Source organism: Loa loa (assembly GCF_000183805.2).
Source record: "Loa loa unplaced genomic scaffold supercont3.37, whole genome shotgun sequence".
NCBI lineage: Eukaryota > Metazoa > Nematoda > Chromadorea > Rhabditida > Onchocercidae > Loa > Loa loa.
Genome location: NW_018108217.1, coordinates 319,989 through 342,382, shown reverse-complemented (window position 1 = coordinate 342,382; position 22,394 = coordinate 319,989). Strand labels below are relative to the sequence as shown.

Genomic DNA, 22,394 nt, shown 5'->3' with positions numbered 1-22,394 from the left:
TTTCCGAAGTATTTTGGTGCTCTACTTCAACTATTCCAATCTTTTATCCCTATCATATGTAAATATTTGACGATAAAAATATCAAAATAAGGCTTTTTTTTCTTTTTTAAAAGATATGACATATAATTTAGGTTTAAATAATAATTTAAATAATACCAAAAAGTTTATGCATTATTTGAAAATATAAAAAGAAGTAAAGTACGAGATATTGGCATCCATATCATAAAATTGCATACTACTAAAGATGAAATAATCATGTAAAATTCAAATTTCATAATGATTATTCGATATTTTTTCAACATTTTACATTATTTAATTTAAAATTTTGTAAAGTCACGAGAATAAGCTTATCATTAAATAATAACAAAATGAATATGAAACAGAATGAATGGAATGTTATTGTTAGCAATTTTGGTTACACTTTCCAAATAATACAATATATGAATGAATGAATAAATATTTACCAATATGTTGCGTTTCTGTTGTTAAAAAATAATATTACTTTATTCACAGTTTCATTTTCAATAAATTATATTATTCGAGAAGAAGAGGGAAATATCGAATAATCAAGATATTAGGGATTGAATGAAAAGATAAAATTTTGAAATAGGATATAAATTACATCTAACATGGATAATATTTCAAATTGTTGAATTATGATAAAAGAATTAATGAGTAAAAGCATTTCCATTTTTTTCCAATTTTAAATTTTAAATATTCAATGCAATCTTGTTTTCTTCTTTTTGTATAGCAAATATTTTGCGGATGGAGCCGGTTATGAAGAAATTTAGCAGAATTGAATCAATAATAACTTAATCTGTTTCATATTGCAAAATCACATGATATAGTTCTCAAAAAAAAGTAATCTTTTTTTTTTGATATACAGAACGATAAGGTGTAGTAAATAAGTACAACAAGTGATTTGATTGACAAGCAAAACTTGTCAAGTATTAGAATTGAATTATTGTCCTCCTTTAATTAAATGATCGTGCTAATTGACAGAATGGAAAACAACAGTAAAAAAAAAAAAGAACAAACAATTTCAAAATTGGACCTTGCTACAGCTTACTCATTTGACAAAGTGGTTGTTAGCTGATCAACAACAGCAGAGAATAAGTAAATTCTTTTGTCAGAACGATTGCTTTGTTAGTTTCCCCTTCTTTCTCTCTCTATCAGGAAAAAATAAATAAATAAATAAATACAAAACCTCTTCCGCAATAACATTCTTAGATGACATAATCTTTTCCAAAGATTTGTCATTTAATATTTGGCAAAACTTCACCTATCACCTTATTCAATGCATATTACTTCAGGTGATTTGTAAAAAAAAAAAAGAAAACATGATAAGCTTATGAATAAATCTATCATTTAGTGTTGGAAGAATATTCCCTTTTTTGCACTGGTTTTAATCAATAATTTAATTCAAAAATATGATATTAAAATTCACATTTTATAATATTATTTTACATCAATTTTGGGTGAATAGTTTTTTGCATAATACAAATATTTTATTCGATAGATTATCAATATTTTCATATTTCTCGTCCATACTCTTAGTATGTTCCTATTTTAATCGATAGTTCACTTCGTACTTTCCATGCTTTCATTTATATTTCGTATTTCTCTTTTGAATGATATAGGGAGAAACATAAAAGTATAAGAAATGGATGAAAAACATCATTGTATCTATTCCCTAACAGATTACAAAGAACATTTTATCATATAGATCACTTAAGGCTTCTTTCGCAATTATTTTTAAATGCATAAAATCAATGGTTAAACAATTTCCGCCACCGATTAATCGTTTGTCATTTTTTATTTCATTATCAATAAGTATATTTATATAATATATATGAAGATATTTATAGTAACATAATAGTTCGAATAATTATAACCACATGTGAACGATATACTTAATTATTTAAATATATTATTCAATACTTGTTTCGTATACAATCTATGGTAAATACATCCACTAATTAGCACGATATGCTATAAACAATTGATTTTGTGGATCTTACGTATTTGCTAATTAAATACACCTTAATGGATGTAATGAAGCATTTCTAAAACAGCCAGATATCTGCCATATTTATTATTTCCAATAAAAGATCTTTTGCATTAAAAATTTTTCACCTGATCTGGAAGTAAATTTCGAATTGAATGCTTTTCACGGAAAAATTATGAACAATAAACAAAAGGTATCAAAAAGTGAAAACTATCAATGAATAAATTATACGAAATAATGAGGGAAAGGTATAACTTCCAGAAACACATCCGTCATTGCAATCAATTGACCTCTCTCGTAAAGGACACATTACGGACAAACATTAATGGCGAAATAAAAATATAGGCCGCTGACGACAGCAATATCATGATCAGAAATCATAAGATGGATGAAAAAAAAAGAAAAAAAAACAGTTAGAAAAAATTGATTTACTTCTCAAATATTCACTGAGAAAAAGCTAATTTAACTTATGCCATATTTATTTCATATTTTTTTCCTACATTAGCAAGAACATTTTTCCTATTATCATCGTCTATAATGACATTGAAATTATAAGGTTAACAAGTTGTGAAACAAAAAAATTGCTACATTTCTATCAAATAGTAATCTTATTTTCAAGCCGAACATTTAAACTTGCATTTTTACATCACCGAAAACCTTCCTAATTTATTTTATAACGATTTAATTTTTCATCACGAAATTTTTTTTTTTTAAAGAAAAAAAAGGAAGTCAGTTGGATAACTGAAATAGGTGCTAAAATGAGGGTATAGGTGAATATGAATATCAGAAGAGACAATTACGCTTGCTAGGGGACACGAAGCATATCTTGGTAAAAGGATGGTAAGAGGATCAAATTGACGAATTTATTCGGCTATGCGGAAAAACTCGTTTTGACGATGATTCCCTTCTATACACTGTCGCACACCCATCCATACATACCTCTACACCTATTTATACCTCTCCTTTTACAATAATCACGTTTAGAAAATTTGATATGCCTTTTCAAAGTTTTGTTGTTGACTTCATTCAATTGTTCTTTTTTTTTTCTGGCCCAGTATTCATCCAGAATTTTATGGCGGAGATGACCAGACTGAATACCCTATTCCTAATCCCTCGTATATTACCTTCACTTTTGAATGCTTTTTCCTTTTCATCCCTCTAGCATTTCAAACAAAATTAGGTACAAGGGAATGATATATGAGTAAAAGATCAATAAACGGAAGGTTAACTTGCGCAAGTACAAAAAATAACGTTCATTAAAACTAGCCATTAAACTTTATCAGTTTGATTTTTTAAAAAAAGCAAAAAAAAAAAACTAGAAATTTGGTGAACAAATTGGCTAATTCAAGAGCATATTTTACCTGGGTAAAATATATGACGGAGTAATATTGTTTACCTGATTTGAATTTAAATAATAAGTAAGTAATGGTTGGTTTTCTACTTGAAATTTCATTTCGGAAAAGTTTTCATTTTTTTTTTCTTCCTTTTCAAGAAGGATTAAACTACCTTTAGTAACATCAATTTTGAAGTCTCTTAGCTATATGAATAATTATCAAAATTTCTCAAATCGATCCCGCGTTTCTTCGACATCTATCATTTCCTAATGGATCAAACAATTACCAACACCAAGGTCTATATCTCTCGATTTCTCATAGCAAATTCATCATCTTCTAAAGAAACTTTCTTCCTCATCAATTTCCCTCAACGAACTTCTCCCTAACTCAGAAGTGTTTTTTTCAAATTTCACGAAATTTCGAATCATTTGTTTACAAATTTGCCTTTCTCATCACTAGGTCCCTTATAAAATAAGACAAAAAACAAACGAATTGGTACAGTTTGTATCAATAATGAAAGATAAGTCAACAAACAGGCAAATATATGGATGTAGGAGAATTGGATGCATTAGTGTTAAACTGTTTGAAGGTATTCAAAAACATCCGCTGCGGAGGTTTGAACTTATGGGGTCAACAAGGGAGAAAGGAGGAGACCATTTTCTTAATGGAGAGGGAGAGAGAAGTTAGATGAAACTTCCACTGATTACAGATAAAATGAACCAAATAGGGGAGGGATCAGAAAGGTGTACCGATGGTACTATTTCTCCATTCCTTGTGTGGGTATTGTCGACAGAAGCTTAGCAGATAGGTAGTGGAAGGAAGATGAAGATAGGTAAATTGCTTGGGTTGGTCTTTCACCTAGATGATCGGTCAGATGACGTATTGTCAAGGTCGCCTGACAGAACCCTCCATCTTCACCACCATCATCATACCATAATCAATACGCTGTTCAATTATCAAAACACATTCCGAGGTAATGAGCAGTATTCGATAATTTTACATTTGCATATCCGACGATGCTGTTATCCTACTCTGTATTTCTGAATTTCAAAGCTATAAAAATGGGCCAAAGAAGAGCAACGTTCACCTCAACTACAAATACGTACGCCCACTGCGATATTTTGATATTGTACTTGCTGATGAGAGGAAATGCAAAAGTATGTATTGCAGCATGTCCGCATAAATTGTTTCGAGCAGAAGAAAAGCATGATATTTTTAACACAGTTTCGAATATTTGAAGCAATCATCAGTAACAATGAATTCACAGTTCAAAAACAAAATGGCTAAAATAAACTGATGAATCCAATGTATCAGATCCTGAACATTTTCCGCCTCAGATCTACGATCCTACTCTGATCAAAAGAAGTCATAGCATAGAACATTTATCCTAGAATAATGGAAGAAAATACGACTGGATAAAAGAGAACAGATTCAAACACTGTTCAAAACGAATCAAAAGAGTACAGGATAGATAAGTAAGAGAAACCGTCAAAAAAGAAGAAATGACATCCGAATTTAATAATGTGGCATCTAGAATTTTTGGACATACCAGAACGCTTAAAATATCTCCAAAAATTCTCCGAAATCTATGTTACAGAATAAATTAAAATAATCAGCTCATGGATTTAAGCAAAAATGATTCAGTGAGTGTATATACATAATGTGCAAGTTCCATTAGTGAGAAGTTCAAAAAATGTGGGCTTACAATCACAGCGAATTCATAGAACGTCACGTTCATGTAGCCAAGTATATATTATCATGAAACAGGGAAAAAATACAATAGCATCATGAATGGAGCTCTATCATCATGAAACAATTCAGTTTACGACACTAATATACAGAAAAAGTCAGTCTACCGAAAAGATGCAAATATCCATAAACATCCTAGAACACCTGCCATTCCAGATTTCTAGCTTTGTCCGGCCAATCCAAAAAAAATTGTCGATGCGGCATATATCCCAAATTTGGAATTCAAGCTACCTGCTTTTACACAGCAGTATTACACTTATTTAATAAGTTTGCATCTGGACATATCTGCTTAAAACGCCGAAAACAAAAACAAAGCTAAACTGTAGTACAAAAAAGTACAAAGAAAACAAAAAAACGTGGAGCGGCTAACAATAAATTGATACATATTTCATTAATATATACAAATTCATGGAAATTAGGCGGTGATTTGCAGGACGCTATAAGGATGCCTATCGTGGTTGCCATCGCAAAAGTCGAGGTCGTAACAATAAACGTGGCTTTTTTGCAACACCTGTTTTCCAGCAGTTGAGCAGAAATCGCTGCGTGACATATAATACATGGTCCCCTTTCCAGTAGCGTGTCAACTTGAGAGAGTGAAGCGTTTCTAAAGAGTACTATCTAACCGAACAAAGCTGCCAAAAAAAAGAAAAGATCAACTGACATTTGCTTGAATAATCATAACTATCATGTCATCACTTCCTTAATGTGTCTCTTAATGCAATCCAGCAAACGTTCGACGACTTGAACGAGTTGGCGATTTGAATATTAAGTTCGATGTGACTGAAAACTATCGGTAACTTTTCCCAGAATTCCAACAACTCACCGATAATATCATTCACATGAATGGCTGTTCTTCGGCTTAAATCTGCTATCGAAATTTTTGAACAGGTTCTTAACACTTCCAGTACCGCCCATGACCAATAAGATCGATAACTCAATTTGCCCAAATCGCTTAATGGCTTTTCAGGTGAACCAATTAAACCTTCCCTTTTCGAAATTTCATAGCCTGAAATTAAGTCAAATACAAGCTTACCTGAATTTCAGGCCCAGAATTAGCATTGCCACTTCATGTTCCCACAAATTAAATGATGTTTTAGAACTCACTTAGCTGAATAAGGAACTTCCCATAACCACTTCGCTGGAAAGGAGGAAGTATACAAATGCAAGCAAGATTATTTCCGTCAGGATTGCCTTGTTCTTTCGAGAAATAACCCACCATTTGAGCACCTCGACTGTCGACCTGTAATGAAACAGATCTTAAAATAATGTATAGAAATGCCACATGCAACTAAGCCATACAAAACGCGACCAAAAAAACCTATTATGTAAGAGCTTGAAATTCAGTTATAATTATAAATAACACCTGCAATAGCAATGATACTCTGAACGAACCTCGCAGAGTACGTAGAACAGGAAAGGTTCAACATCGAAATAAAGCGTTTTGTGATCCAGAAACAACTTCGCCAGAAGACACAAACACTGGCAGTATACCTAAACCTTTCCTAGTGAAAAGATTTTGAACAAAATTCCTCAGAGAAATCGTAGCTAAACTAAAGTAAAAAAGCAGGCACAGTAAAAAACAAATAAAACTCTACCTTGTCGTTACTGCCAAGGACCTCATATACAGACATTGATTTTTCTTTATAAATTTCCACGCCCGGTGGTTCTTTTCTTCGACATTCAAGCAGATGAACGCGATAGCTTCGTTCAAACTTCATGTACCGCATACAGTACTGGCATATGTAAAGGCTGTGTGCTTTCCCATAATCATCCGGATAAGGCGAAAAATACCACGTGTCAATTTCATAATTCCCGTATCTGATGCGCTCGATATGTTTCACTTTAGTAACCTTAATATGAAAATCATGTTGGGTTTCACGTGACTATGTCGTCTAGATGATTAGCAAGATTCGATAATGAACCTCATTTCACATCTCATTTGCTTTCGAACACACAATTCAGAGAACCGCACTGCCTTTATCTGTATATCCGAAAACTACATTGGACTTATGAGTCTCAGTAGGAAAATGGAATTTCTCAATCAATTTAGGTCAATCAATTTAATTTAATTCATATCAATACGCTAAACACCGTTGTCAACATAATTAACCACCTCTTCGTGTTCTTTCTCAAGTGCTGTCCTTTCATCTTCTATGCTGGGATGTAAATTAGGAGATTCGATCATCTCGATGTGTTTCCTTTTCCGTACCCTTGTTATTTTCCTCCGACCATCATCGATTGATGTCTGCAATATAAAATTTATTATCACAAAATTACGCTTCCTGGATATTGTAAAAGGGTCTACAAGGCAAGAAAAACGAAATTCCCATTCAAAATAAATTCATAATAGTTTAAGATACGATTAAATGGAACCCCTGTGAGGTCCATCACGGAATTATAACTTGAATTCGAATGGAAACATTTAGGCATACATAGTTGGACGTGTTTTGCAAACAGACTTTAGTCCTCACTATCCCCTCTTTTGTCATCCTCTTTGAACACTTACATTTTTTTGGACAAAAACTTTCTGAATCTGACTACGTTGTGCCCATTCATCAAGACGTCTATCTGTCCCTTCATAATGCACGTAGTACTCATTCCCCGTTCCTCTTTCCGTTGGTCTTCTATCAATAATAACAGCACGTCGTCGTCTAGAACTTCCGTGACGCAAAACCATACATATTTCTCCCAACGCTAATTGCTCATTTGAATTTGATTGATCCTCTGAAACCTTGTAGTTTGTTGAATTACGGTCACATCGCATTGAACCCATTGCTAAATCCAATTTAGTTTAAGTAAATATCAAAGTGACAAAGAAAATGCATATGACGAACAATCCTTCCAGTAGTGGATAGAAAGTTATGTAACATTAACCAGCTTCATCTCTAAAATAGATGGTGAAGTAGATATATGAAATAAATGCAATTACAAAAGTATTAAGTGTTAAAATATGCGAGAATATATACCTCTGTGTACGATGCCATTACGTCGAAGATAACGATGTTGCCGTGTTGTGATGTACTCACGCTCATAAAGAGCTGAGCCAACGCTACTTCGGCTATGGCTTGTTATGGTGGTCCTGCTTGTACAGTCCGCCGATACCCTGAAAGTAATGCTTCTTCGTTACTCCTTCCACTTAAACCACTTAAACCATCACATCATAAGCCACAACTACTCACCGCCTGTGACAAACCGAGGAGTCCGAACTTTTCATACCTTCGCTTGTGCGAATTTCCACCTCCTATGCAACACCTTTGCAAAACCATGAGTATTAGGCAGAGCCGAGCCACGTTTTTATGCGGTGGGATAAAGCGGGGTGGTGAAAATGGAGGAGGATTCACAGATAAGGAAGACTTGTCAGAGTATTTGATTCCGGATTTAGTTTTAATTTCCGGAGTGGCTGGGACAATGGTATGGATGGTTGCCGTTATTATTTGAGCATATGAGATTAGAGCTGAAAGTTTGTTATGGTAGGACTATTATTGGTCGTTTGACAAGGAAATTGTTTGGGAAAAGTGCAGTTTTGGTTAACAGTAGACATTTTAAATCAGTCGCAGGTATTAGTGAGAAGCCTGCAAGATAAAGAGAGTACACTGAATGACTGAGTGATAGCTGATAGACTTTTGCTATCTATTCTAGAAATGGACTATTTCAGAGTCCACGTGTACTTATGGAATTTGGTGGAAGCAGCTAACGTGTTGAACTTTAATCTCTACTGACTAACAGATTTTACGGATCAAATATTTTGCCCGTTGTTGCATTTGGCTAACTTGTAATTTTTCTTATTTCTATTGGTTAAAATATTTGTGATTAAACTGAGCGAACCTTAATTTGACTTGTGTTGTGTCTAAGCTTTTAATATCCAGAGCAATGCTTTGAATGTTGCTGCTGCATTTTTGTTTAAGCAAATGCCACATTCTCATCTGGCATAAGTACCATGCATGCAGTGTATAACCAGATATTTCTGTTGTCACTTGTTGTGGCTGATGAACAGACTATAAAACTGGACTGGTGTTTTTGTACGTTACTTACAACAAACGAATGATTCGTATAAGAAAAAGTAAGATATGACTCATGACAGATAGTTCTCCCTCAAATGATATCCGGATCGCTTTTTATCAAACAAGCTCATTATTTCTTCGATATCACTATTCCTTAGTTATTTCTGAGGCTGTTTTGCAGGTTACTTGAGCATGGATGATGGAACAGTGTTAGAAGTTCGAATAAACGGCGAAATTAACGGAGATGCTGCTTGTTTGGCAAAATTACAGAATACAGCAGAAAGTATTTCCAGCCCTTCTACACCAGGAGTTGAGACGAGCAGTAGCCTCTCCGATACAACAATTACATTAATACGGAAGGAATTGGAACAGGAAAACTTTTCGGCCAAACCAAAGATAAATGACCAAAGTCATGCTGAGAATTTCATAAAATGTATGAACTGATGGTTTTCTTTGCATATTCTTACGTGGGAATAACAGAATACGAAAGAAAAAACCATCAACCATGTCGTGGATTATCATTGTCGTGAGCTCCTCGCAAAAGATTGTTTTTGGTATTTAACTGAGTAGTTGTGAACAGATGTATCATTAAATGTGCGAATGTTGCTTTTTTTTTGTTAATAGTAGTTAGTTTTTTTTCCTTTTTTTTTTGTTGAAAAACTAAAGCATGTAGTTGCAGAATTGGATGGTTGTTTTAAGCTAAGCAAGCAATTTTTTTTCAGCTAATGAACAAGCTTCGGATTCACGAGATTCGAGTGATTCAAGGCGAAAGTTTCGTGTTCTTGGATTAACTTTTCCTGGGAAATGGATGACAAGTGAAAAGTTTTGGGATTTACTCGAAAAAAGCGAATCGTTTCATATCTGGTTTGATAAAACCACAAAGGGTTTGTAACCTTCTTCACATGTTTAATAATTTTTGTTCTGGATCGCTGAAAAAAATTTTCCGTTGGAATGTTCAACATGTTCATTGAAAAGTTAAACGATGAACTAGTGCGTAATACTTTAATTGTTAATACAGGTGGTATAAAACATGGTGGACTAAGTGCTGTATATGAAACACCGGAAGAAGCAAAACTAGCATTTGCTGCATTTCACAAAATGACGTTTGATGGGAATCCACTGAAATTACAGGCGTCTAAACTTTTTTGTACGTTTTTTGATCGTTCGAATACTTTTATGAACTTTCTAAGTAAAAGATTTTCTTAGTGGTATGATCGTTCTATTCATTCGTCTTGAATGTCAGAATAATATTTAGATGATCCGGTACCGAATTCGCGAATTGTGCAACCACCCATGCCATTCAAAATAAATATGTCGGATCCCGATGCTTCAAGACGACTCTATGCTCTTCATTTGTCTACAGCTACGGATCAGACCTTACTGTCATCAATATTCGGCAGCGAATGCATTGAAACAATACAGCTGGAGGCCGATCCGTTCATAGCATCGGAGAAGCAGGCTGAGGTTATTCCTATTTCTTAAAGTTAGGGTTGTGGATAGTTTTGGGAGAAATGAGAAGAAAAGACAACCATTTACCAAGATTTCTATCAAACTAGGAGTAGTCGAATATGCTTAGTACTTGTATCTCAGCAGCAACGCATTTTTATCATGCAAATTGTTGCAGATTGTATTCCATACCGTTCAAGAAGCGAATGATGCACGAGTAGAATTGGCAGATGGATTTGAGATTGATGAAGGCGATCGTCAGCTTACTATGAGGTTTTCTGTCAAGAAATAATAATTCATTATGTGTTTATTAATTATCCGTTATTGAACTGCATTATACTTTATTTTCTACTTGTTAACTCCTTGTACATTTTTATGCAATAGTAACAATTGAATTCACCTCGTATATGGATCTCACTTTTTATTTTTTTTGGTAGTCTCTTATGATTGTGCCTCAAAGAGGAACGATAGCATTTTAGACCAAGTGTCGGAGCAAACATTTCCATAATTGTTGCTCCGGAGCATAAGAACGGAGTACATTGAAAGTCTGGAGTAACAGATAATGAACGTTTGCGGTTTAGAGTTTAGAATCTCGGTTCAGGGTTTTAAGTCTGACCAGGATCAAAATATGAGCATGATTGGTAGTTTCAGACTTCTGACAATGGATGAATATATCTCATATATGAAAACAGAAAACGATAAAATTCTCAATGCTCGGGTTGTACCTGTGAGCGGTTCTTCAGCTCCATCTTCATCGTCTTCCCAACCATCACCCTCGGTATCGTCGACAGCAATTGCAGCTACTTCAGAAACTGCTGTCGTGCCATTTATTCCTGCTCCTGAGGTCACAGTGGAAGATGTAACGAGTTTCGTACAACAGGTGCTTTTCTTTTTTCCAAGCTATATATGCAATGTATTTCTATATGTATACGCCGAAAGTGATGTTGAACTTCTTACTTTCAGTACGTTGATGACACGCGAACAAATTGGGCAGAACTGAATGAACTAAATGAGCTCTGGAAATTATGCGATGAAGTAAGCCAACTACACAGAGGGATTCCTGATTCGTTATTGAAAATTGCCTTGCTAAATGTTCTGGAGCGACATCAGCGAAGTCTTCCAACGCATTGGATGAGACAACATGTTGACAATCTTATCAGGTCATAAAAACGTTATGCATTTATCTATATGACTTTTGGGAGTTCTTTTTCCAGTAACATTCAGTTTGGGGTTAGAGTTGAAATTGTCGTTGTGAATCGACCACATAACAATTTTAACATTAATACTCCCTGGACAAGATGCGTTTTCAACTTGGAGTTGTAAGACGGTATTTAACTGATTATACATTTTCTGAATCCTGTTCACAAAAACACGTTTGAACTGTTTATTTAGGATATGGAAAAAAGAAGTGCAGAACACGAGAGGTGTTCAGCGCTCCACAAGTTACATAATGTCTGCTGCACCATACATTCCCTATGATATTCCTGAACGAAAAAATTCTGAAAATTCAACAAGGAAACGCGCTTTAGCAACAATAATGGGTGTCGGGGAAGTGCTAGCCAAGGTTCGGACCATGCTAGCAACGGAAGAAGGAGAGCTAGATGTTGACGAAGATGAACATGGTTCTTTTCTTTTATATTCGTCGTTCTTTTTCCATCTGGTTCAGTTTTTCTTTAAGTTCCTTTTTTCAAATTCCCGGCCGTTATTATCTCAATAAATTTGTGACCTTTACTGAGATTCAAATTTGAAACGGAAATGGAGTGTTGTCCATTTTTTTAAGTTTACATTTGGTTAGGAATTTCAGGGAATTACACAATTGACGGACAACCCCTTTCGTTTGAATCGTGGGCCAGTATTAACAAACCAGTGAAACCAGCCCCAGTTTACGAACGGCCCCAATTATATATCGATCCCAAGATGCGAAAGTTGAGGTTATTTTAATAGAAAATATATTTCGGACGGAAAGTTGGCGGTAACATCATGTTTTTTTGAATGTTGTTAAGTTCATCATTACAGTTTTGTATGTCCTGTCTGTATTTTTTAGGTGAATTTTGCAGAAGAATGGACTCTTTACGTCACATATTCGTCACATTTGTCAGTTTATAAAATTGTTCAAATTTTCTTATTCCATTTGTCAGACCATAATTTCAGAAACCAATGGAAAAAAGAGACATGGCAAAGGAAATTGGAAGAAGAAAAGGTTAAAAAAACGCAGGAAGTGGTTCCAGAAATTGAAAATGAAAATGAAAAGGATGAAATGGCTCCAGATGGTGAAGTTGTCAGGGCAGAAACAGAAACCCCTGTAATCAGGAGAGAGGTTTACTTATCTATTTCTATCATCGTCTTAGTAGGATAAATTCGTTACTCTTACTGGTGCCTTGTTTTGAGAAAACAGACTAGATTTTCTAAATGTAGACATAAAAACCTTTACACAGGAGGTATAGTGTCAGTATATCTGTTTAAGTTGGAAGAAGGAGAGATGTCATCGGAGAGTTCATCATCATCTTCGGCTTCAACATCGTCAGATGAGGATATCGATGATGGACCAACATCCAGACACCGGCGACGAAAGCGTCGAAGACATGAAAAGTGAGTTTTCGCGTTTTTTAAACATCCGTCTAACTTTTTTCTTCCTTTTTTTATATGTACAATTTTTATTGTCAACTTTGAACTTAGAACATATGTGATGCTGTGATTATTGGAAAATAATATTCTCTCCCCTATCGTATAAGAGACGTTTCGTCGTCGCATAATTGTTCTAGGACTCCATGATCCGGTTATCATCTCGTATTTTAGGTTGCACCCTGCGGATTCGATATTTTATTCTTTCGTAATTATTGGTTTCTAATTTATTTTTTATAGGAGCAGTCAGTTAAATTCCGTACAGGCTGCAATGGGGTCTGTTAATCCGCAGTTCACGACATTGTTCGCACAACTCTATGAACACCGACATACGCTGTGTCGATTACTCTTGTCCTCACACAAGAATGGCTTCGCATCTGTGTTAGGACAGGTAAGGATATTATCATTCATATATTTCTCGAAGTTTTTCTTAGAAAACTAAACTTCTAAGGGAAATAGTGCTTTCATTTATAGTATGTGTAATTTCAGATACTTTCATCACCACAAGGTATGACGTCAGCTCAGCAAAACCAGATGAATTTATTTATCCAAAATTTCTCAGCGCAGAATTTACCAAAATGACATTATTTTATATTTTCGATATCGATATTAGGGATATTCTATTGTGTACTATCTTTTGGAACCATCCTACCTTCGTTTATTAACCATTGGGACAAGATTCTCTTCATAAGTGAGATAGATAAGATAGTTTTCCGATCTACTGTATTTTGTTTGACTACTTATAAAGCATATGGTTCGAGACAATGCTCTGGAATTGTGAATGTTAATTTGAGATGTGAAAGAAGATGCACTTCGTTTCTTATTCCAAAAATCAAAAGGAAACGAACTGCACTTTGTGGTCCACTACAGAATGACCGTATCAGGCTTACCTAGCTATTTCCACATTCCGCTCAGCGCTTTTGCAAGGATCTGCGTTCACTGCAATCAGTCCGTTCCAACAGTTGTGAGTAACCATACTTAGTGGACTAATTAGTGTTGGCCTTGAATAATCTATGTTATATTTCGTGACATACCATATGTTACATATAATGGCAGCATAAATTCAATTTTTCTTTTAACACTAAATTGCGTTTCTGGTTTTAATGTTGTTTTAAATTTCAATTATTTCTGTACTCGAACTCCTCAATATGTTTCTTACTATATAAATTACCAGTTCTTTAAAATATGATTTATCTTACGAACTGTTTATAAATGCATATCGTTATGTACATGTAAGCTCTAACAAGCTTAATTTGATATTGAAAATCTCTATAATCGGATCAGATTTGCCATTTTTTTGTTGTACAAATTTGGATTTCGTAGTGAACTTTTAACCTTAGCCATGTTCATAATTTTGTCTCAGTATTTTATCAGACATGTAAGTTTCATTTTATGAAATCCCTTCAGATTAACTTACGAAACTTTAATCCTTCGTCTTTTTTTTATGTTGTTCCCTTTGCAGGTTTATGCGAGTTACTTCAAAACTTTGGATTTGGATTCATTCGATTTTCTGTACTGTTGAAATTTTTTAAATTTTCCAAATGTTCCATTTATTCTCATTTATGCGATGCAGGATTTTTTTAATGTTACTTATTCAGTGTTTTTCTTATCCAACATGACTGGCAAATGTTGTAAGGTTTCATATTTAAATAAATGTTTAGTGAGCAATACTGCTCATCTGGAATGCTCACGAGAGTACTGTTTTTGTCAGGAATGCCTGTTGCATTATCATATGAAAATGAGGGGATGTGGAAGAAGGGATGTGTTTGATAGGGAATATATGTCTACGAGCTGGCAAACACTCATTTTAGGTGGTGCAAAAATGTCATCATTCATACTACGTAATGGAAAAAGACATAAATTGACGAGAATTCAGTAGTTCATCTTCTCAAAACTGTTTGAGTAAATTGTACCTCTTCGAATCTATCAATGATAAGTGGGGAGTCCTACACTCATACTTCTTGGCATGTACTTCAGTGATGCAATACTGGAGGAAATTCTAGATTTTGTCCATTTCCAGCTGGAGTCTCGCTTTTCCATTCCGTGGGGATGGAATGCGGCGACACACCTGCTGATAGTCCTTCTCTTTCGGACGATGAAGCAGATTACGATTATGGTTAGTTCATTCTGTTCGACTGTATTTCTGTTAGTGTTCATAACGTTTTCTGTTGAACTTCACTGGAAAAAACATATTTAGATGACTTTTACTGTAATGGAGAAAATTGTACTATGGAGATGTTCGAAAAAGAAGATCCAGAACACATTGAATATGCATGTCTAAAAGTTCCGGAGGTATGCATTATAAAACCTTTCGATTATTGTTATCCATGTAAAATAATATCTTAAACGAAATTAAGAAGAAGGAGTATTCGGGTAGATTTATGTATCTCAGCTATATCGAGAAGTGTTTTAATTTCACAAATACCCAGGTCGAACATCTCTTAGAAGAAACTGTGAATCATGTCGTTTCAACCTTAAATGTATCATCTTCACTTGCCAAACTGCTCCTCTACTTTTACAAGTGGGACGACTCCACTTTAATCAAATTGTACAGCGTTGATCCATGTAAAATTCTTGTCGGTAAGTTTCATGCAGTTGGTTTTAGCTGATATATTTTTAGTACCTTGATTAATTAATCACACATAGTAAATTTTTCTCATCATGTGAATTTCTGCTGTTGAATCATTGGGAGTCTGAACGGGTAGATTAAACGGGATAGTTACATGGCTAACATTGTTAGCCTTTCGAGAAGACACATGCGAGGTATGCATTCGTGTTGTCAAATGGACCTGCACTGCATGTGTTGTATGTTACTATGTGCGTGTATTTATTCCTTGTGCATGTTAGTTTACTACTATATTAGTTATATATTCGTGCTTAGTTTACTGCTTAAATTTCAGATTGCTTTGTGTGCACTGGTTCTTCAGAGCAACAATCAGACGCAATAAGCTGTGTGGTTTGTACAAGGTTACGAGGGGAATGTACCAAAATGTATGCACTGGACTGTGGGCATAGTTTTTGTTCAGTCTGCTGGCTGAAATATATTGAAACTCAGCTTTGTAATGGCTTATCAATCACGTTAGCTTTTACCGTATCACCTAAGTTCTTAATCAGTCCATCTTTAATTTAGCTTGAAATTTAAACTAATTTGTTTGCTTAATGTATCGATACACACTTATTTCCATTCCATTAGATATTTGCGTTTGGTATTTAGTTGTATATCAATCTCAAAAGGTTATATTTGTGGAAGGTGATTAAAAAGTATTTATGAAAGTGATTTTAAAAAAACGATTAAAGAAGTTTTGAAGGGAACTAGGCAGAATTGTTTACAGGATCGGCTGCATGGCAAGTGGATGTACATTAATTTGTTTGGAAGATTTTGTACTAAGGATATTGAACGAACGCACAGAAATAAAAGATAAATATGCAAGGTTGATGTTCAAAAACTGTGTTGAATCGCATTCACAGTTGCGATTTTGTCCGGGTGTTGACTGTCATGTCGTAATCAAAGCACAGTGTCAAAAAGCAAAGAAAGTTACTTGCACCAGTTGCCGAATTTCTTTTTGGTATGTTCCAAGTTTGCCTTATCACTGGATTCTAATTCTAATTATTTGATTCTTGCAAACCAATACACATCACTTTGGGGTGCCTGCGCGAAATGATTACCATTCATAGATCCTGTCCAACTGTTGTTACATTCACATCCCGCCGGAATGATCAGTCAGATTGTCTGAAGAAACTAATTAGCGGGGCATAAATGAACACATTACAACGTTTTTGGAGTTTTATTCTCTGCCTTGCCTTGGATGCGATTTTGTCATCACCGAATTACGTTCTGCATTGAAGAGCTAGAAAAGTTTTGGTAATGTTTCGAATTTGTGATGTTACTTTTTGTTTTTGCTACCAAAACTTTCATAGATGATTTCTATATCTAATTTTCGTTTTTAGTTTTCAATGCGGTTGTGATTACCACGCACCGACCTCTTGCGAAACAATACGGAAATGGTTAACAAAGTGTGCTGATGACAGTGAAACTGCCAATTATATAAGGTTAAAATAGATCCTGCCGTGGTTTAAATTACTTTTTTTCTAACTTTTTGTTTATGTCACTGAGAATACTTCCACTTGCAGTTCCGTTTAGGGATGTGAAACTACACTAATTTGTGTTCTACCTATTTTGTTAATTGTTTGTATATTTGAATAATTTAGTGCACATACAAAGGATTGTCCCAACTGCCACTCATGTATCGAAAAAAAACGGTGGGTGCAATCATATGCAGTGCGCCAAGTGCAAGCATCACTTTTGTTGGATGTGCTTTGGAGGTCATTCATTTTTTTTTTTTGGATCTACTATCAATTAAAGTTTATTTTACTACTGTTTACTGATAAATAGTATAGTCTCATTAATGCAAAATTTAAGCTCCATCTCAATCTCAACATATTGTAGCATGCATTCCAGGTTATAGTAATCTTTTTTATCCTTTACTTACAGCGACAAGAACAATCAGCTGAGGAAGCTACCCTGAAAAAGTGTGTTCTCTATAAATCAGTAGCTCAGGTCATCGTCTCAAGACAGATTTTGAATTTCAAATAAAATGTCATTGTGTATTACGTACTTTCTGGTTCAAATTCATTCCCATTTCTTCACTTAAGCAATTGACAGAGCTTGATTTCTACGTTGGGTTTTTTATAGACTGGAAGAACCATGGAAGCGAATATTATGAATGTAGTCGTTATAAAGAAAATCCATCCATAGCCCAGGAAGCAAATCATGTCAAAGCCCGTCGTGCACTTGAAAAATACTTACATTATTATGGTGTGTTTTTATCTATAGCATCTTGTATAGGATCTTCACAACATTTCTACTCTACCAGCTAAATAATTTACGGTTTCTTATGTACCATACTAATTTCCAGTTATCTCTGCTCGGTTAATGTCAGTGAAGTCAGAAATATACTATGTGGTGTTTCAAAAACGATATTTATAAAGTTTGTTTTACAGAGCGGTATGAGAATCACCACAAATCGTTAAAGTTGGAAGAGGATTTACGGAATTGTATAATGAAAAAAATCGATGAAAAAGTGAATGGGCATGAAGGGACATGGATTGATTGGCAGTATTTGCATAGAGCAGCCACACTGCTTACAAAATGTCGTTACACATTGCAGTATACTTATCCATATGCATATTATATGGAAAATGGACCAAGAAAACAGTTGGTATGATCTTTTGGGATTAGGAAGAATGATTTTTTTTTTTGCGAAATACCGAGAATTTTGATAAATTCTCGAGGGATTCATATCAATGAATTGGAACACTGCATACGATTTCGTTCATCTGGAGTTTTACTAATATAAATTAAAGGGCTATCAGATTTTTAAATTGTCTGATTATTCAGTTCAGTGCGACTTTCCGTTAAAAAGGTTTCGTGAGGCATGATATAAGAGATGGAGATTTTGAAACTGAAATACTCTTTCTTAATTCTTTCTTTATTCAGTTTGAATATCAACAAGCCCAGTTGGAGAAAGAGATTGAAGAATTATCCTGGAAAGTTGAGAGGGCAGAAAGTACGGAGCGAGGCGATCTGGAAACACAAATGCATGTGGCAGAATGTAAACGACGTACGCTTCTGCAGGATTTCTTTGACTGATAATTCCATAGAGCGATTAAGTCTAATTCATCTGCTTATATCTCGTAAGGGATTGTCGCACCGTGCCGTTTGTTGGGTTTTATGTGGTTTGTACGTTACTTAACATTTTTGTTACTGCTAACAACCGTTATTGTATTTTTGCTCACAACTTCGTATTGGTCATTTATCAGTCACTTCCTTCCATTTATATGTATCCATTTTGCAAATCCATTGTGATTCGAGAATTCCCAAAAGATTTCTTTAATATCGCCAATTTACTTATTCGTTGTTCGTAAGCCAACGTTATTCGTAAACCAACCAACATTTTGCACTTGCATTTCTATTACCTACATTCAGAAGTATATGCAGATTACTTGCTCGGATTTATATTTCTATTGGTTTATATTTCTGTCAGTTATTTGTTCCAAAAAATGTTCATGTCTTGGATTATGCCTTTTAATTCATAATGATCAGTTGGTTTTTGTACCGTGCTTGCTGACATTGAAACGTTGAGCACGTCTATGACCGTCCGATCTGCAGCGAATTCCACCTTCTCATATTTATGTCCAGTAGGATTTTCGGAATACAAGAACTTCTTTGGTGAAGTACTTCAGTGCAAATATCTGGATTTTCATCATCGAAGAAAGTTTTGGGCCATTCCGAAATTTCATTTTTGATTTTCTGAAGTTTCGTAGCTGGCTTTTGTGACGTACGTAGTTGGCCTTTTGGGCAAAGGAACAATCCAGAAATATCTCTCCAAATTGACTGTTGAAGAAATTGAAATAAAATTCAATTTTTGGATTGCAATAAAGAAACAAATTGATTTTTAACCATCATTTTGTGAAAACGGTCTTACAATTTTTGGATATGCACCGTCTTACATCCTCAGTCGAACGTTTGCCTTCTTTTTATTTTACAAAATATTGTATCTGTTTTGCATTTTTGCGTTGTTTTAAAGACTATTTTTGCTTATTATGGCGTTTGATTTGTGTATATATAACTTAACATTATGTTATGTTTTTGTAAATCATTTTTTCGCAACATGCTTGAAATCTTCACACTTTCTACTGGTGTGCTGGACGTGATTGTTCTCAATTAAGGTACAAGCTATATACTCCATGATCGAAAACCATCAGGATTTCTATTGTCGACGGTTATCAGTAAGACGTCATTAGGATATCGGGATCCAAGGGTTTAGCGTGGAAGGTGAGAAATTAGTATGGGTGATCTTGATGGCACTTCGCTCAATTCTACTGACAACAACCTTCAGTTATTTCAAAATATATGAAAATGCTGGTGAGTTGGTGTACATGGACATTATAAAGGGAAGGAATTAGAATTTGGCTTACTGGCGAAATTGGTTTCCGTCATCTGATTTTTCTGTCACTTTTTCAATGGTGCTATCATTTTAAATTTAGGTCGGTGAGATTTTTGCATTCTTCGTAGTTCCGTTCTCATGTAGGGTTACTATAGTAGATGATTAGAGTGGAGGGAGTTCAAGTTCACATTTTCGTCAATGACGTGCGCTAGATAGATTGATGGAAAGGAAATTATGTGCCATTTTGCGTAATTAGTGGTGAATTATGCGCTTAAAAGAAGAAATGGAATGCGATTGAAAATTTCGCGTTTTAGATTAAGTTTCTCTTGCTGTGGGTTACAGCAAGTATGTATTTAATGTTAAGTTGGAAGTACGATAAGTCGGTTGCCGTTTTGAGTTCTAAAGAAAGTAAGGGAAGACAGGGATCCTGGAGACAATTTTAGTTGTTATGACCGTGAAGGGCGAAGAAGAAGTGTCAAATATTAGGAGGTTGCTTGCAGTTCTTCGTTTGCTGTTGAGAAATAACGATTATGAAAGTATCAAATCAAAAGTTTATTCATAATTTAGATTTCAGAACTGAATCGTATTGAATAAAAGCGGCGTTAACCGAATAAATCGAAAAAAAAAAGAGAAAGAGATGTGGGACAAACGAGACACATGATGTTATTTCATGAAGGAGACTGTCAGTTGAATTTTAATTCAAATTTAAGTGAAGTTTTGTTTCATTATGTGAAAGTATGACGAAAATTGGTGGGTTTTCTGAAACCATAATTGAATTGACAATTACCTGTTTTGGCAAAAAAATTCCGATACCAGGTCTTGATTTCAGCATTCCAGTATATTTTGAAGGATTTTTGCTGTTTATCGAATGAAACAGAGAGGAAAAAAATAGTCGTGACTTGAAAATAGGTGTGGATTACTGATAAAAATGATATCTGATAAAGATTAAAATGATCAGAAGAATATATATATATATATATATATGTATATATCCTGGCTTAACTCGGTGGAAACTTTGCTCATCTAATCTATCTGATCTAATCGTCAGCGGTATAAAAACCAATAAATAGGTTATTGGTTTCAGCTGAAGCTTCCTTCTGATTATGTTCAAGTTCTTTTCATTCAATACATGTCCGTAACTGTGTTGAATAAAACACGTGTACGTCTACCCTTGAAATGAGGCACATCTGTAAGAGAAGCCAAATTTTTCTATAATACATTGAAAAACAAACTTTCCCAGTACGCGGGCAGCTTTCAATCTTTTCAATGTTGAAATGTAACTTTGTGCAGCGAATGTGGATTTCCTGCATGTGATAACTGATCAAAATTTCAATTTTTTGGATCAACAGCTGCCATGTGAAGAATGTTCCATGAGGTAATACTGAGGTAGATGAATGTGGTAGATTGATTGATGAGAAGAAAGTAATAGAAAGATAGATCTCGTGATGATTGTATGCTTGAGGGTTAAGTTGTGTATACCGCACGCTTCTTGCCATATGTAAATGTTTGGTTGGTTAGGAGGATAGGGTAAGGTGTATGAAATGCAGGAGTGTATAAAGTGAACTTTCGAAATTGGTACAGCCCAAGGACATATCGTGTGACAATGATGCGTGGGGACGATAGAATGGCGATGGGAGATAGGGAAGGGGAACAATAGAACGGTTGTTACCCATCAGGGGTAAAACTCCTCACAACATTTCTACCTCATTATTGAGCATTATTGAGGGATAGGTATGTGAATGTGTGTGTGTGTGGGTGCTTATGTGTGTGTATGTGTGTGTGTGTGTGTGTGTATGTGTGTGTGTATGTATGTATATCTGCCCATTTGTGGCTGTATCTATAGGTCGATCCCTAAAGTTTGAATTGGTAACAAGTGGAGAGGCGGTAATTGTTTGTTTCTTCAGGTACTGGATACGAAAAGAATGAGACTGAGTGATTGCTTTGTTGAATTGGGTACAATGAAGAGGGTAAAGTGGATGAGGGACGGATAGATAGCTGCTCGGGTAACTCAACTTCGAGGATAGGTAGCGGGGAAGGGAATACAATGACACAGCTGCAAAGGACGAGATGTCGAAACAGAGGGATGGAGAAAGGAAGGAAGGACGGTTATGGTGTCAGTTGAGTGTCTCGAAGATTTTTCGTCGATTTCAGAGGCATAAAAGGGATGACTAGACAGATTGGGCAAGGGCGGAGGTTACGAGGAGGATGGAAAAAGCAATCTGTATATATACATATGTATATATATATATATATATATATATATATATATATATATATATATATATAT

General features: G+C 34.8%; 4 protein-coding genes across 4 annotated transcripts; 2 read left to right on the top strand and 2 right to left on the bottom strand.

Annotated features, from left to right (window-relative positions):
• Nucleotides 1-5,510: 5,510 nt before the first annotated feature.
• Nucleotides 5,511-8,357, bottom strand: LOAG_04899 (histone acetyltransferase MYST1; the record flags this gene model as incomplete). Its single annotated transcript, XM_003140436.2, has 9 exons — nt 5,511-5,695; nt 5,915-6,097; nt 6,196-6,331; nt 6,484-6,582; nt 6,687-6,941; nt 7,205-7,336; nt 7,598-7,866; nt 8,058-8,194; nt 8,308-8,357. 9 exons carry the CDS (start codon nt 8,355-8,357, stop codon nt 5,541-5,543), a joined length of 1,416 nt encoding a protein of 471 aa, XP_003140484.1. The 3' UTR covers nt 5,511-5,540.
• Nucleotides 8,358-8,740: 383 nt separating this feature from the next.
• On the top strand, nt 8,741-13,835 carry LOAG_04898 (spliced leader protein). The gene is made up of 14 exons (XM_020446709.1): nt 8,741-8,863; nt 9,274-9,525; nt 9,815-9,976; nt 10,111-10,239; nt 10,348-10,556; nt 10,717-10,811; nt 11,190-11,418; nt 11,502-11,698; nt 11,931-12,160; nt 12,343-12,469; nt 12,690-12,855; nt 13,003-13,127; nt 13,401-13,551; nt 13,650-13,835. The coding sequence occupies exons 2-14, from the start codon at nt 9,285-9,287 to the stop codon at nt 13,740-13,742; spliced, it is 2,154 nt and encodes a 717-aa protein (XP_020302984.1). The 5' UTR covers nt 8,741-8,863; nt 9,274-9,284; the 3' UTR covers nt 13,743-13,835.
• A 1,374-nt stretch (nt 13,836-15,209) lies between these two features.
• Nucleotides 15,210-18,810, top strand: LOAG_04897 (ariadne-2 protein; the record flags this gene model as incomplete). The annotated part of the gene is made up of 10 exons (XM_020446708.1): nt 15,210-15,276; nt 15,358-15,452; nt 15,590-15,740; nt 16,061-16,238; nt 16,493-16,726; nt 17,109-17,210; nt 17,370-17,483; nt 17,891-17,976; nt 18,162-18,379; nt 18,658-18,810. 10 exons carry the CDS (start codon nt 15,210-15,212, stop codon nt 18,808-18,810), a joined length of 1,398 nt encoding a protein of 465 aa, XP_020302983.1.
• Nucleotides 18,811-21,229: 2,419 nt separating this feature from the next.
• On the bottom strand, nt 21,230-21,603 carry LOAG_04896 (hypothetical protein; the record flags this gene model as incomplete). The annotated part of the gene is made up of 2 exons (XM_003140433.1): nt 21,230-21,277; nt 21,340-21,603. 2 exons carry the CDS (start codon nt 21,601-21,603, stop codon nt 21,230-21,232), a joined length of 312 nt encoding a protein of 103 aa, XP_003140481.1.
• Between the last annotated feature and the right edge of the window lie 791 nt (nt 21,604-22,394).

Coding starts and splice junctions, on each gene's coding strand:
- LOAG_04898 (XM_020446709.1), top strand. CDS start 9,285: ATGGATGATGGAACAGTGTTAGAAGTTCGAATAAACGGCGAAATTAAC. Junction 12,856..13,002: donor CCCCTGTAATCAGGAGAGAG/GTTTACTTATCT, acceptor TATCTGTTTAAG/TTGGAAGAAGGAGAGATGTC. Junction 13,552..13,649: donor TCGCATCTGTGTTAGGACAG/GTAAGGATATTA, acceptor GTGTAATTTCAG/ATACTTTCATCACCACAAGG.